This window comes from Mesoplodon densirostris, chromosome 8 (genome assembly GCF_025265405.1).
Source record: "Mesoplodon densirostris isolate mMesDen1 chromosome 8, mMesDen1 primary haplotype, whole genome shotgun sequence".
Lineage (NCBI taxonomy): Eukaryota > Metazoa > Chordata > Mammalia > Artiodactyla > Ziphiidae > Mesoplodon > Mesoplodon densirostris.
This window is the reverse complement of record NC_082668.1, coordinates 19,103,663-19,117,780: the sequence shown is the minus strand read 5'-3', so window position 1 is coordinate 19,117,780 and position 14,118 is coordinate 19,103,663. Positions and strand designations below refer to the sequence as shown.

The 14,118-nt window shown below is 52.1% G+C and overlaps 1 protein-coding gene across 6 annotated transcripts; it reads left to right on the top strand.

The window, feature by feature from the left end:
- Positions 1-4,650: 4,650 nt before the first annotated feature.
- On the top strand, positions 4,651-12,182 carry DES (desmin). Of its 6 annotated transcripts, none has more exons than XM_060105825.1 (9): positions 4,651-5,228; positions 6,478-6,535; positions 6,660-6,755; positions 6,872-7,033; positions 7,190-7,315; positions 7,707-7,927; positions 9,554-9,597; positions 11,104-11,186; positions 11,400-12,182. In XM_060105825.1, exons 1-9 carry the CDS (start codon positions 4,651-4,653, stop codon positions 11,439-11,441), a joined length of 1,410 nt encoding a protein of 469 aa, XP_059961808.1. In that variant the 3' UTR covers positions 11,442-12,182. The 6 variants fall into 6 exon arrangements, with proteins under 6 accessions (XP_059961808.1, XP_059961809.1, XP_059961806.1 ...); XM_060105826.1 differs by having other exon boundaries at positions 6,478-6,538; positions 7,776-7,927; XM_060105823.1 differs by having other exon boundaries at positions 6,478-6,538; positions 7,728-7,927.
- Positions 12,183-14,118: the final 1,936 nt, after the last annotated feature.

Genomic DNA, 14,118 nt, shown 5'->3' with positions numbered 1-14,118 from the left:
TTTCCGGCAAACCCTGAATGAAATGGTTTGTCTTGGTGGACCTTCCCGTTTCCAATATTATTTAGCTCAGGTGAGAGGTGTGACCATAAAATAATGTGAGTGCTACTTTAAAAAAATTTTTTAGACACCTTACCAAAATTTTTATGTTCAAAAGTTTGTCCCAAGGATGTTCATATCAGCATTGTTTATAATAGCAAAAGACTGGAAAAAATATAAATGTCTATTAATAAAAAATTGGCCAATTGGCCAAATAAATTATGGTAAATCTATTCAGTGAAATACAAATGAGGAGGGACCTCCCTGGCAGTCCAGTGGTTAAGACTTCGTGCTTCCACTGCAGGGGCCATGGGTTCCATCCCTGGTCAGGGAACTAAGATCCTGCATGCTATGCGGCATGGCCAAAAAAAAAAAAAAAAGGAAAATAAATACAAATGAAGATATTAAGAAGAATGACTCAATACCTCCCAATAAGGATAAAAGTAGGACAAGACAGCTTTCTTGGTGAATTCTACCAAACATTTCAGAATTAACACCAACCCTTCTCAAACTCTTCTAAAAATTTGAAAAAGAAGGAATATTTCTTAATTCATTCTATGAGGTCAGCATTAGCCTGATACCAAAGCCAGACAAAGACGTACAAGAAAATAAAGCTACAGATCTATATTCCTTATAAATATTGATGTTAAAATTCTCAACAAAATATTAGCAAACCAAATTCAACAGCATATTAAAAGGATTATATACATAATGACATGGGATTTTTTTCCTGGAATGCAGGGATGGTTCAACATATGACAATCAATCAGTGTAATATACCACATTAACAGAATAAAGGGAAAACCCTTCATGATCAACTTCACTTACAATAGCAACAAAAAGAATAAAATACTTAGAAATAAACATAACCAAGGAGACATAAGATTTGTACATTGAGAGCTACAAAATATTGCTGAAATAAAGAAGACACAAAAAATTGAAAGACATCCAATATTCATTGATTGGAAGACTTAATATTGTTAAGCTGTCAATAATACCCAACGTGACCTGCAGATTCAATGCAATCTCTATCAAAACCCCACCAATGTGTTTTGAAGAAATAGAAAAATTCCTTCTATCTAAAATTCATATGGAATCTCAAGGGACCCTACATAGCCAAAACATCTTGAAAAAGAACAAAGTTGGAGGATTCACACTTCCTGATTCCAAAACTTGCTACAAAGCTAGAGTAATCAAAACAGTGCGGTACTGGTGTGAGGACAGATATATAGGTCAATGGAATAGAATAGAGAGCCCAGAAAAAAATCTTCACATATATGGCTAAATTGTTTTCAACAAGGGGAAAAGGACAGTCTTTTCCACAAATGGTGTTGGGAAAACTAGATATTCACATGCAAAAGAATGAAGTTGGACCCTTACCTTATACTATATATGAAAATTAATTCATAATGGATCAAAGACATAAAACTGTAAAGCTCTTAGAAGAAAACACAGGGGATAACATTCTTCACATTGGATTTGGCAGTGATTTCTTGGATATGACACCAAAAGCACAGGCAATAAAAGAATACATAGATAAACTGGAGTTCATCAAAATTTTAAACTTTTGTGCATCAAAGGATACCATCAAGAGAGTGAAAAGGCAACCCACAGAACAGGACCTCTTGAATTATGTGCTAAGTACATTACCCATCCAGATAAATTATCATTATTTTTAGCAAGTCCAGTTCTAAGCAGTCCTCAGGGGAGTCTAAACTCTTACTCCAGTGGTGCTCCCTGCCTGGCTCAGAACATGGTTTGGAATGCTCCTCTTTCACCTGCCTTCCAAGCCTCAGAGTGTTGTTTTTCTGTCCTCCATGGTAGCAAATCCTCAGGGGTGGAACCAAATTTTGGAAGCAGCTCCAAGTGGTTCAGAGCCAAGTCTGGTAAATGTTGATTTTGACTAGAGAATAGATGGTGTAATTTATTTATTTGTTTTCTGCCTCATTTCACTAAGAAAGTGAGGCCTTGAGCTGGTCCGAAGGGCAATTTCCTTTTGTGGTCTGAAGACTATTCACAGAGAGGAGTCCCAAATATGTTCTGTCCTCCCTAGTGTTGTGGAAATGGTTGCACGGTCTCCTACAGTATATTAGCCAGGATTGTTTTGGTTACAAGTGACAGTAGCCAATACCAAGTGTCTCAAGGAAAAATAAAGGAAAAGTTTATTGGCCCCAAAGCCAGGAAGGACACTGGGGAAGCTCACAATATTGAGGGGAGAACTGCAGAACCAGGGCCCCAGGGGATGGAATTTAGGACTTCTAGCCCTGCATTCTCCTTCTCTCTGGGTGTCTCTGTTTCTCCTGGCATGCTGACCTCTCTTTCTTCCTATGCCAGAAAGAACTCCCTGGTGGGCAGGAAACATGGTTACCACACAGGTTCCAGTTTAGTAATTCCAGTTCCATCTATAAATTCCAGGGTAGGTCTCTGATTGGCCCCGCTCAGGTCCGGGCCTGCCCCTTGAGCCAATCAGTGCAGTCAGAGGGATGCAGTTATAAGACTGACTGGGAGCTGAGTCACCTGTCCACTCATGGGGTGTGTGTGTGTGTGTGTGTGTGTGTGTGTGTGTGTGTGTGTGCAGCAAAATAAGGGGATGGGAAAGAAAGCTTGCAGGCTACTTTGAACTAAAACAAGGACAGTGCTGCCTGGGATGTGCTAAGGATTCACATGATCTCCAAAATTCTCCAGGAGCCTACAGTCTAGTTTGGGAGACGAGACACAAAAATAACCAGAACACAACAGCTTGCACCAACTCGAAGGCTGGATAAGAATACCTGGAACTCCCCACCCACCTCATAAGCTCGTCTCTAGGATAAAAATTAGAAACTGAATGTGAAAGGGCTTTGCAAATACAGCAGCATCAAAGCCCTTTGCAGTTCACCTGGCACATTCACACCCACTCTGGGGTCAGACTGCCTCAGCCTCCTGAGCTATAAAACGGGAATGGTACTACTTCCTACCTCACAGGGTTGTCAGAGAATTGGGGATCATGGGTGGGGAGTGCTTAGCAGAGTGGCACACAATGGGTGCTCAGAATACATAAGGTGGTGTTATCTGCATATCGTTACCTGAGCCTCTTCAAAGCCCTAGACAGCAGACACAGCCAGGCTGACCATTCCCACTTTATAGTTGAGGACACAGAGAAGTGAAGGACCTGCCTGCTTGTAATTACATCTGCTGGTAATGGCAGAGCTAGCGTAAGACCAGTCCTCTATTTCCAAGCTTTGCCTTCCAAAAGGGTCAGGCCTGAGAGAGGCCTGTAGAGTGCCAGGTGGAGATACAGAGAGACAGCCAGCATTCATGGAGAAGTAGGGATGTCCTTAGGGGTCAGCCAGTGCCTTGTACTAAGGAGGAGGCCTGTGAAGGGATGGACAAGCCCTCTGCAGGGCTCCATTCCTGCTGGGGGCTTGGAGCATTATGGGGGTGGGAAGTGATTGGGGCTCATCACCCCAAGCCTTCCTCTACCATCTGACACCCTTGTCTCCTCAAGTACTTGGCCCCCACCACCCAGAGCTCCTCTCCTGTGCGCTTGTTTCCCGGACTGATGCATTCTCCTCTATAAATACCAGCTCTGGTATTTGGGGTTGGCAGCTGCTGCTGCCAGGGAGATGGCTGGGTTGACATGAGGCTCCTGACAAAACACAAACCCCTGGTGTGTGTGGGCGTGGGTGGTGTGAGGAGGGGGATGAATCAGAGAGGGGGTGGGGGAGGGCTCAACGGGGGCAGGAGGCAGGCGAAGCTGGTGGTGCGGGGTTGAGAGTGTACAGTTATGTTATAATTGTTATAATTGGAAACAGAGCCTACCAGCCCCTTTCTGGAAGTCACCCTGTTGTTTATAAACTTGAGGCCCTGCCCTCATCCGTAGTGGGGAGGAAAAGGGCCTTCACTAGTTCAGAGGGAAACTGAGGCTGGGAACTGGAACCCAGGGGCTAGTGGACACACCTGAGCAGGCGGGCTCTGGCGGGGACGGCTGAGTGCCCCGGGCTGGTCCCCCCCATCCTCCCTGCCTGTCTAGAGACCCTCGTCCTCTAGGCCTGGCTAGTGGGCTCCTGGTCTTTGCCCGAGCCGTCCTAAATGTTCGCCACTTTCAGAGACTCTTTAGAAAAAAAGGTGATTTGGAGCCTTTCTTGGAAATAGGCCTTGTCCCTTCAGGAAATGACCCAGAGTATCTGCTTGCAGCAAAAAGGAGCCCCTCAAACTACATGGAAGCCTCTCCCTTGCTCTCTCCTCTGCCCGCAGGCAGGCGGGCCTACCTGGGGGCTCCAGACATGCTTGAGCCCTGGTGAGGCGGTTGGCAGGCTTGCCCATCTTCTGCCCCCCTAGGTCCACCAGCCTCTCCCACGCCCCTCAGGGGCCCCCCACCCGCCGGCTGAGGGGCGCAGGCTTCTTGCGGGGGAGCTGGCCTCCCTGCCCCCACGCCAGAGGCCGCCCTTTCCTGGCAGGACAGCGGGATCCTGCAGCTGTCAGGGGAGGGGCGGAGGGGGCTGATGTCAGGACGCATACAAATAGTGCCGACGGCCTGGGGCCCTGTCTCCCCTCGCCGCAGCCACTCTCCAGCCGGCCGCCCGCCGCTTCCTCCTCCGCGCCGCGCCGCCCAGCCTCGCCCTCGCCGCCACCATGAGCCAGGCCTACTCGTCCAGCCAGCGCGTGTCCTCCTACCGCCGCACCTTCGGCGGGGCCCCGGGCTTCCCGCTCGGCTCCCCGCTGAGCTCGCCGGTGTTCCCGCGTGCGGGCTTCGGCACCAAGGGCTCCTCGAGCTCGGTGACATCCCGCGTGTACCAGGTGTCGCGCACGTCGGGCGGGGCCGGGGGCCTGGGGGCGATGCGGGCCAGCCGGCTGGGGTCAACCCGCGCGCCCTCCTCCTACGGGGCGGGCGAGCTGCTGGACTTCTCGCTGGCCGACGCCGTGAACCAGGAGTTCCTGACCACGCGCACCAACGAGAAGGTGGAGCTTCAGGAGCTCAACGATCGCTTCGCCAACTACATAGAGAAGGTGCGCTTCCTGGAGCAGCAGAACGCGGCGCTCGCTGCCGAGGTGAACCGGCTCAAGGGTCGGGAGCCGACGCGGGTGGCCGAGATCTACGAGGAGGAGCTGCGCGAGCTGCGGCGCCAGGTGGAGGTGCTCACCAACCAGCGCGCCCGCGTCGACGTCGAGCGGGACAACCTGCTGGATGACCTGCAGCGGCTCAAGGCCAAGTGAGGACCCAGCGCTCCCAGAACCCCCCTCTCCATGGGCTGGGCGCGGGAGGCTAGGCCTGGGGCTGGGTCCAGCTGTCAGCACCCTGTCGTACCCAGGGAGAGGGTCGTCTACCTGTGTCCCCCCAGGAGGGGAGAGGGACGCCAGGTCTCTCCCCTGTGCCCGCAGTCTGCAAACGAGGAATTTTCTTGGGGACATCATGGGATGGAAACGGGAGACCTTGGGAGACCAGGTGTTTCTTTAAAAAGCATCTTAAGTTGCTGGGGGCTGGGCAGGCACATGGATGAAGAAAGGAGGCCCATGTGCAGTCAGAGGGAGAGGGGAGGTTGGTAGGAGACAAGGAAATCTGGGGCCAGCAGTAGCTCTCAGCTCATCTGTGATGAGGCCCTGAGTATGGGAGTAGAGAGGGGATCTTGGCCCCTGGGCCCGGCTGAAGCTTTCCAGGGGGGACCGATAAGCTAAAGGAAAGCGGAGAGTGGGTGGGGGCCGCAGCCCTCAGAAAGCTTGGAGGACCAGGTGGTGGGCTCCACCAGGCTCCCAGTATGTACAGGCAGCAAGTGTAGTGAGCCGAGTCACTGGCCCACTACCCAGGTCACAGATGTTAAATGAGCACCTGCGTGGGCCAGGCTGGGGCTGGGGCCTGGGAACGCAGAGGTGGATAAAATAGACATGGTTCTGGACCTCCCTGGTGGCGCAATGGTTGGGAGTCCGCCTGCCAGTGCAGGGGACAGGGGTTCGAGCCCTGGTCCGGGAAGATCCCACATGCCGCGGAGCAACTGGGCCTGTGCGCCACAACTACTGAGCCTGCGCTCTAGAGCCCGCGAGCCACAACTACTGAAACCCACAACAAGAGAAGCAGCCCCCGCAATGAGAGGCCCGTGCACCACAACGAAGAGTAGCCCCCGCTCACCGCAACTAGAGAAAGCCCGGTGCAGCAACGAAGACCCAACGCAGCCAAAAATAAATAAACAAATAAATATTAAAAACAAACAAAAAGAAGTAGACATGGTTCTTAATCCCAGGGAGGTCACAATCTGGTGGGGACATAGACTTACAGGGTGTGGCTCCAGGGCAGAGATTGGGCCACTTCCTGTTCCCTCTCTGTGTGGGCAGGTCCTCCTGTCTCTATCCAGCAGCCAGGCTTCCTCTCTCTGTCCTGAGCCCACTCCCTGGGCAGCCCCCAGTCAGTCTTCTCCACCGCCTGTTTTATCCCCACCAACTGTCTGTCCTTCTGCCTGTCTCTGCCAGGATGCAAGAGGAAATTCAGCTGAAAGAAGAAGCGGAGAACAATTTGGCTGCCTTCCGAGCGGTGAGCCCTCTTTGGTCCCCCAGCAGCCTTACCCCTTCTGTCTCCTCTGTGTCACCCTTGCTCTCCCTCTGCCCTGACCGGGTGATCAGTGACCCTCTCCCTCTCACTTGACCTTTACCAGGATGTGGATGCAGCCACTCTAGCTCGAATTGACCTGGAGCGCAGGATCGAATCTCTCAACGAGGAAATTGCGTTCCTTAAGAAAGTGCACGAAGAGGTATGCCCTTGTGAAAGCAGCTGGAAGGGGGGGTGGTTGTGCTGGGCTCCGGGAATGGGGGTGTGAGGATACGTGCGGGGGCTGGTTGGGGACTGAAGCCCAGCTGTACCCTGCAGGAGATCCGTGAGCTGCAAGCCCAGCTTCAGGAACAGCAGGTCCAGGTGGAGGTGGACATGTCCAAGCCAGACCTCACAGCCGCCCTCAGGGACATCCGGGCTCAGTATGAGACCATCGCGGCTAAGAACATCTCGGAAGCCGAGGAGTGGTACAAGTCAAAGGTGGGACTCTGGCCCCTCTGTCCCCCTCAATCCCAGTTTGGAGATACTTTCTATGGCTCCATCTTTGGGGAGGAGGGTGATCCTGGGGTCTCCATGCTCCCTTGCCCACCCCTACCTGTGTCCTGGTCATCTCAGGGCCCCTCTCTTTGCCCTTAGGTGTCTGACCTGACCCAGGCAGCCAACAAGAACAATGATGCACTGCGCCAGGCCAAACAGGAGATGATGGAGTACCGCCACCAGATCCAGTCCTACACTTGCGAGATCGACGCTCTCAAGGGCACTGTGAGTCCCTGCCCACCTTGCCTGGTCTAGCCCTTCCTGTCTGCAGCTCACACTGTGACCTTGGGCCCATCATAGAGTCTCTGTCTGATCAAATCTACCACAGGGATAAAAAAAGATAGGTGGATTCCCAGTGGGGCTCTCAGGAATCATGGGACTCCTGCATGGAGGCAAGGAGGCCGAACAGTCATGCTCCCTTGTTTCAGTTCTGTTCTCTGAGTTTCCACATAAGACTTCATTTGAGCTCAGAGTTCTCTGGCTCAGAAGAGTTTGACAAGCCCTAGACTTGGCCATCTGGGGTTGCCTCCCAGCCCCGAGGCTGTGCCTCTCTCCGGCCGAGTGTCCCCGCCCCTCACCGCAGCCTGTCCTTGACCCGGGCGCCCCTCCCCTGCAGAACGACTCGCTGATGAGGCAGATGCGGGAGCTGGAGGAACGTTTTGCTAGTGAGGCCGGCGGCTACCAGGACAACATCGCACGCCTGGAGGAGGAGATCCGACACCTCAAGGATGAGATGGCCCGCCACCTGCGCGAGTACCAGGACCTGCTCAATGTCAAGATGGCCTTGGACGTGGAGATTGCCACCTACCGGAAGCTGCTGGAGGGCGAGGAAAGCCGGTGAGGGGGCAAGGCAGGGGCTGGCCGTGGGCTCCTGGGGGGTGCTGGGGGCCCATTCCTGCCCTGAAGCGGGGCTCAGGATCACCTTCACAAGATCTGGAAACGATATTATACGAGTCCACCACTCCGCTAATTGCAGAGAATTAACCAAGGCCACCTGGGTAAAAAGTGATTTAATTAATAGCTTTTATAAAAAGAGAAGTATAAGTATTCCCACATCCATCTTCAGAATTAAGAACCAGCAGCATAAAACCATATTCAGCACCAGTAATAAAACATTACTGCCAGTCAAGAGAGAGATGGAAGCACAGCGGGGAATGATGAGGAAGGAAAGGGAGGGGGCAGATAGAGACAAATAGAGACAGAGGGGCTTGGACACGATAGGCTAAGAGAGAAGGTACAGAAACTCGTGCTCAGAGGGTGCACGCACACGCACATGCACATGTATACACACACATACGCTCATAGGAAAAGACACAATGATACGCTCAGAGCAAATCACCTCTAGACACAGAAAACAACATACAACCAGAAAGGGACACGAGGGAACCTTCTTGATTGATGGAAATGTTCTATATCTTGATTTCAACTGGTGGTTACATGTTTTTAGACACTGATCAAAACTCATTGGATTGCACACTAAAGATCTATGCATTTCACTATGTAGACTTTTTTTAATATAAATTTATTTTATTTATTTATTTTATTTATTTTTGGCTGCGTTGGTTCTTCATTGCTGCGTGTGGGGCGGGGGTTACTCTTCGTTGTGGTGCATGGGCTTCTCATTGCAGTGGCTTCTCTTGTTGTAGAACACTGGCTGTAGGCACACGGGCTTCAGTAGTTGTGGCATGTGGGCTCAATAGTTGTGGCACGCAGGCTCAGTAGTTGTGGTGCACGGGCTTAGTTGCTCCATGGCATGTGGGATCTTCCCAGACCAGGGCTCGAACCCGTGTCCCTTGCATTGGCAGGCGGATTCTTAACCACTGCACCACCAGGGAAGCCCCTTCACTATGTAAACTTATCATCAATTAATAACAGGTCAATTACTCAACAAAATGATGCCCATTGATACTCACAAAAATGAAAAAATCTGAAGTTTAAAAAAATCGGCAGACGTATTTAGATACAGATTTATACAAAGAAAGATTTCAGATATTGTAGAATAACATCTGCATGTAATGACCCCTTAAGTGGCATTGCATTTTCCCAGCACTAGGCATAAATGGGGGTGGCAGCTCCTGGAACTTGCCCTCAGGTGAATGGGCCAGAGGTTCCCAGCCTGACTGGAGGGTGGGCACACACAGTGGATGCCCACAGCTGCCGTTGATACACCCTGCAGTGCCAAGGGCAAGAAGCAAATCCTGGTGCAATGGAGGGTGCAGTGGGGTCGGGGGTTCTGGTGTCACACCAGCAGGTCAGAGATGGAATGGGTGATCCTTCCAGAAGGGACAGTTCCTGGGACAACTGGAGTTGGCCTTTGGCCCCATGCCCCAAGCAGTGTTGAAGTCAGTGGGACTGGGACAGCTGAGGATGGTGTTTACAGAGGACCAGGGAAAGTTTGAGGGGTGGTCACAGAGAGAGATGGAGGGTCCTAACCCTTTGGGGGCTTGGTCTCTCCCCTTTCAGGATCAACCTCCCTACCCAGACCTTCTCTGCCCTCAACTTCCGAGGTGAGTGCATGTTGGTAAGCGGAGGCTGGGGTGGCAGGGGATAGGAGTCCAGCATGGGCACTGCCCAAGGCCAGCCAGGAGGGGAGGATAGAACCGTAGGGACAGGGCTGGGGTCTGGGGAAGAGAAAGGGGGCTGCTACAGGAGGACGGGGGAGTTTAGGTAGAGGCACCTTCTAACAGAGGGAGCTTTTAATTTTATTTTATTTCATGGTATTGTATTGCATGACCACGTCCCCTGCACCTTCTGGGAGTACTGAATGGCCAGTAGTTTCTGTTTCCTAATATGCCCAAACTCCAAGGTACCAGGGGTGTCCTTGGGGACCAGGCAGCAGGAGCATCTAGAACCATATATCCTGGGCTACAAGGCACCCACCACTCACTGTCTGTTTGGCAAGTTGACAAGCACTCCCCCCCACCCCCACCCCCAGCTGCTTGTTGAACACCTCCAGTTTGCTGGAGCAAGATGTTGGGTGCATGTTTTAAAAAATGAAGCCAAACCTTAGCAAAGCCATACAATTAAAAGAACGAACTCCTAGGGCATTCTGCCATTCTGATGTTAGTAATATGCAGATCGAGTGGTTTTCAAACCCCAGAGAGCAGAACAACCTGCTATAATAATACATTAGGAAAGCAAGCTGGAGTCCTTGGCAGCTTCGCCTTTCCTAGATCAAACCTTTTATATATTCGATGTTCATTTTCATCAGGAAAAAATACACGCTGTGCTCCACCGAGTTACAATGTTCCACATGCTGGTTGCCTGCTAAGGAGGTTCACCAACACCAAACTCCTAATACCAAGGACCTAAATTTGACCCTTCCTATAAAACTCAGAACGTCTCTTTTCAGTTAGTAGTTTATCCAGACACCAAGTGTGAGCCTTGCATTTAAAATCGCTTAATGCTTTTACAAGCCAATAGTTCTGGGCCATTATAGGGAAAGTACCGTCGTTACAATTTAACAGTGGGGAAACTGAGGCACAGAGGGACAAGTGACTGGCCAAGGGCACAGTGAATCAGTGACTGACTCCTCTCCATCTCTCTTTCATTAAGACATCAGACTGCTCATCTGGAGTCTTAAGGGGGCTGGGTACCATGAGGTCCTCCACAAGAGTATCTTGGTTCTGGGCTTTGGGGTCCCGTCAGGGTACAAATTCATGCAGGGCTCTCCTGCAGCCAGGGGTGTAGAGGGAGCGAGGTGGTGTGGGGGGTGGGGAGGGGTGGGCCTCGGGGATCCCCTGCCGTCCTGAACCCGCTGGCACCTGGAGCACATCTGTTGGCTTCTGATCTTATCCCAGCCCTGGGACAGGTGCCTGGGTCTGCAGAGCCACCTGTTGGGTGCTGGGCTTAAGGACAGGTGAGGACATTTTGCTGAAAAAGTAACAGGACCATCTTGAGGGGGTGGGCGTCTTCCGGGCTCTGCCCGGTGGGACCAGGGAAGGACTCCCAGCCACAGGAAGAGCCCAGGTGTGGCCTTGGTCAGGCTGAGTATGTGGATGGATCTGTCATAGAAACAAGCCCCGAGCAAAGGGGTCCTGAGGTCCATACCAAGAAGACAGTGATGATCAAGACCATCGAGACCCGGGACGGGGAGGTAAGTGGTCTGCCTGGTCCCCTTACCCTTGGCGGGGGCCTCTGGGGTGTGTGTGTGGGGGCTGTCAGCCAGGTGCTTTCCACCAGCTGTGCTGGTTCAGGCTCCTGCCTGGGGGCAGAGGGGATCCTGCTGTGCTGGGGTGGAGGTGGCCCGGGGCCATGGCTCCATTCTCTGGCCAGCACTGGGTTAGACTGGGTTTCTCTTCCTCTCCAGGTCGTCAGTGAGGCCACACAGCAGCAACACGAGGTGCTGTAAAGCCAGAGACCCCTGTGCCATCAGAGACCGTCCTCACCCCTGCCCTCACTGCCTCCTAAAGCCAGCCTCCTTCTATCCCAGGGCACCACACCCAGCCACAGTGCTCCCCTCACAGCCTCGGACCCTTGCTTACCAACCAGCCCTCATGGTCCCCACAGGGGACATGGCCGAACCCTCCCAGGCACAGGGAGCCCCCTGCTGTGTGAGGTGTGGATGTTGGAAGTGAGTGAGCCTGGCCCTCGGCTGCCCTTGTAGTGTGCTGGGCAGAGCCGGGATGGAGCCAAGACACAGCAGTGACCCTGCCCCTCCCACATCCGTGACCTCAGGCTCTAGCCTCTGGCTTTGGAGAGGACTCCAATGCAGGGTGTAGGGACCCCGCAGGGTCAGGCTCAAGCCCCATGGACCTCCCCCACCCCCCCTCCCCAGCCTGAGTCAGAAAGGGCAGCATCCTCAGCAAGCCGGGCAGGTAACTAGGGACATAGCCCTCTGTGGAGACTGTGGGGCTTGAAACTGACCCCATGGTCCATTACTTTCCCAGGGTGGGCTTAGAAAGCAGGGGCTGCAAGAGGGAACCCCCGAAGGTGCCAGATGTGGGCGCAGGAGATTCAGAAGGAGAGAGGGTGGGCGAGATGCTAGAGAGAAGAGAGGAGAGAGGCAGAGAGCGGTCTCAGGCAGGTGGCCGGGGTGCCCACTTCCCTGTGCCTGCCCCTCCCCTGCTGCAGAGGCTCTGGACAGAAACAATAAAAAGATAAGCACAAGCCTAGCATGGCCCCTGCTGTCTTGACTGCCAGTTCTCCTCTGGGGAACCCCAGGGCCCTGTCGCACCACCTCTTGGGATGGACTGTGTGCTGCCTTCCTGCCCAGCTAGACTGTCCCCCGGGGCCTGTCACCCCTTCTGTCCCCAGAGCCTCCCAGCCTTGCTGTATGTGTGTAGCATATGGGGGAGGGGGCTGGGCAGGGGGCTTTGGGTGGGGAATCACAGATACCTCTCGTTAGGCCCCAGTTCCAGGACTGACCCCACAGACTGGCTCTGAAGTAGGGCTCCCTCGGTCCCTTTCCTAAAGAAACTTACACTTTCTTCCCACTAAACCTGCATCTTTTAAGCTCAAAGCCAGATTCAGGAAAAATAACAATGTTAAGAAAAATAGAAAGCTCTCTCTTGTTCTTGGAGAAGACTCAGTACTCTAAAGATGTGATGTCAAGTCATCCTGTGTTAATTTATAATTTCAGTGCAATACAATCTCAATTAAAATACCAAAGGGAAATTTGGGGAGAATTTGGGAAGATGGGAGGGGAAGGTAGGACATATTAAAAAAAAAGGAAATCATGGAATGAAACATTAACACAGGTACGTTAAATGTTTCTGTGAAGAAACCTTAATTATTCAATATAGGGCATGGGGGCATTTGGATAGCCATGGGCAAGAGCAGGAGTGAAAGCTGTCTTGTCTTTTCACTCCTTCCAAAAAATAAATTCCAGGTGGATCAGAGATTTAGGAAGCTTGATGGATCCACATAGGTCTCAGCCTTCCAGCCACTCCTCAGATTTAAGGGATTACACTTTAGAGGTGGGAGGAGGGTAGAGATCACAAACATGATAAATTCGGACAGTCTGTAGGTGAAATAACTAATGGGGTTTTACTCTTAAAGCCCCTAGTGTGCCATTCCTAACTGGCTTTTTCCAGAAGCTTCCAAAGCCTTTCTGGTGTCACTTTCTCCCCCTCCTTGGATGTGGCCTTGGCTCACGAGTTGCCAGGCTCCCCCTCTAGCTTGTGTGGTCCCTCCCTCCAGGAAGGACCCCTTCTTTGACGTATGCTATCCTTCACCTTGCCCTGGGAGCATCTGGGGCTACGCCCCATGTCCACACCTTCTGCCACTGGTGATTAATGTCCCTTTCTTTCTCCCAAATTCTCCAACGGAGTGAGCCCTGCAGGCCCCAGAATGCTCCCAATCAACTGGTGGTGGAACCCCAAATGAAATTAGAAGTAGCATTTTATGTGTCTGCACAGTGGGATCAAGGAGGAGGGATGGGTGAGGGGCTTCTTAACCTCGAGCTTGTTGGGGGCGCTAGAATCAGAGCTAGTCTCTCTGTGAGAGAAACACCTGGGTGAGATGGGCCAAGTGGATAAGTGGTGGTGTGTGTGTATCTGTGAGTAATCTCCGGAGCCTCTCGCCTCTTTCTTCTTTCCCCTGAATGAGTTCCATGCGCTCATCTACCCCCCAAAGGATAAAGGGACAAAGAGGTCAGAGAAGGTCTTAGAGTCATCCCTACCTTCCCATAAAAGGCTTAGGTGCAGGGACTTCACTGGTGGCGCAGTGGATAAGAATCCGCCTGCCAATGCAGGGGACACGGGTTCGATCCCGGGTCCGGAAAGATCCCACATGCCGCAGAGCAACTAAACCCGTGAGCCACAACTACTGAAGCCCGTGTGCCTAGAGCCTGTGCTCTGCAACAAGAGAAGCCCGCGCACCACAAAGAAGAGTAGCCCCGGCTCGCCACATCTAGAGAAAGCCCGCGCGCAGCAACGAAGACCCAACGCAGCCAAAAATAAATAAAATTAAATCTTTAAAAAAAAAAAAGCTTATGTGCAGACTGGTCACTAAGAAGGAGCGAGTGTAGGACTTTTAGACTCTCAGATCCAGACCTCAGAGTCCCCCAAGCAATGACCTCCACAATG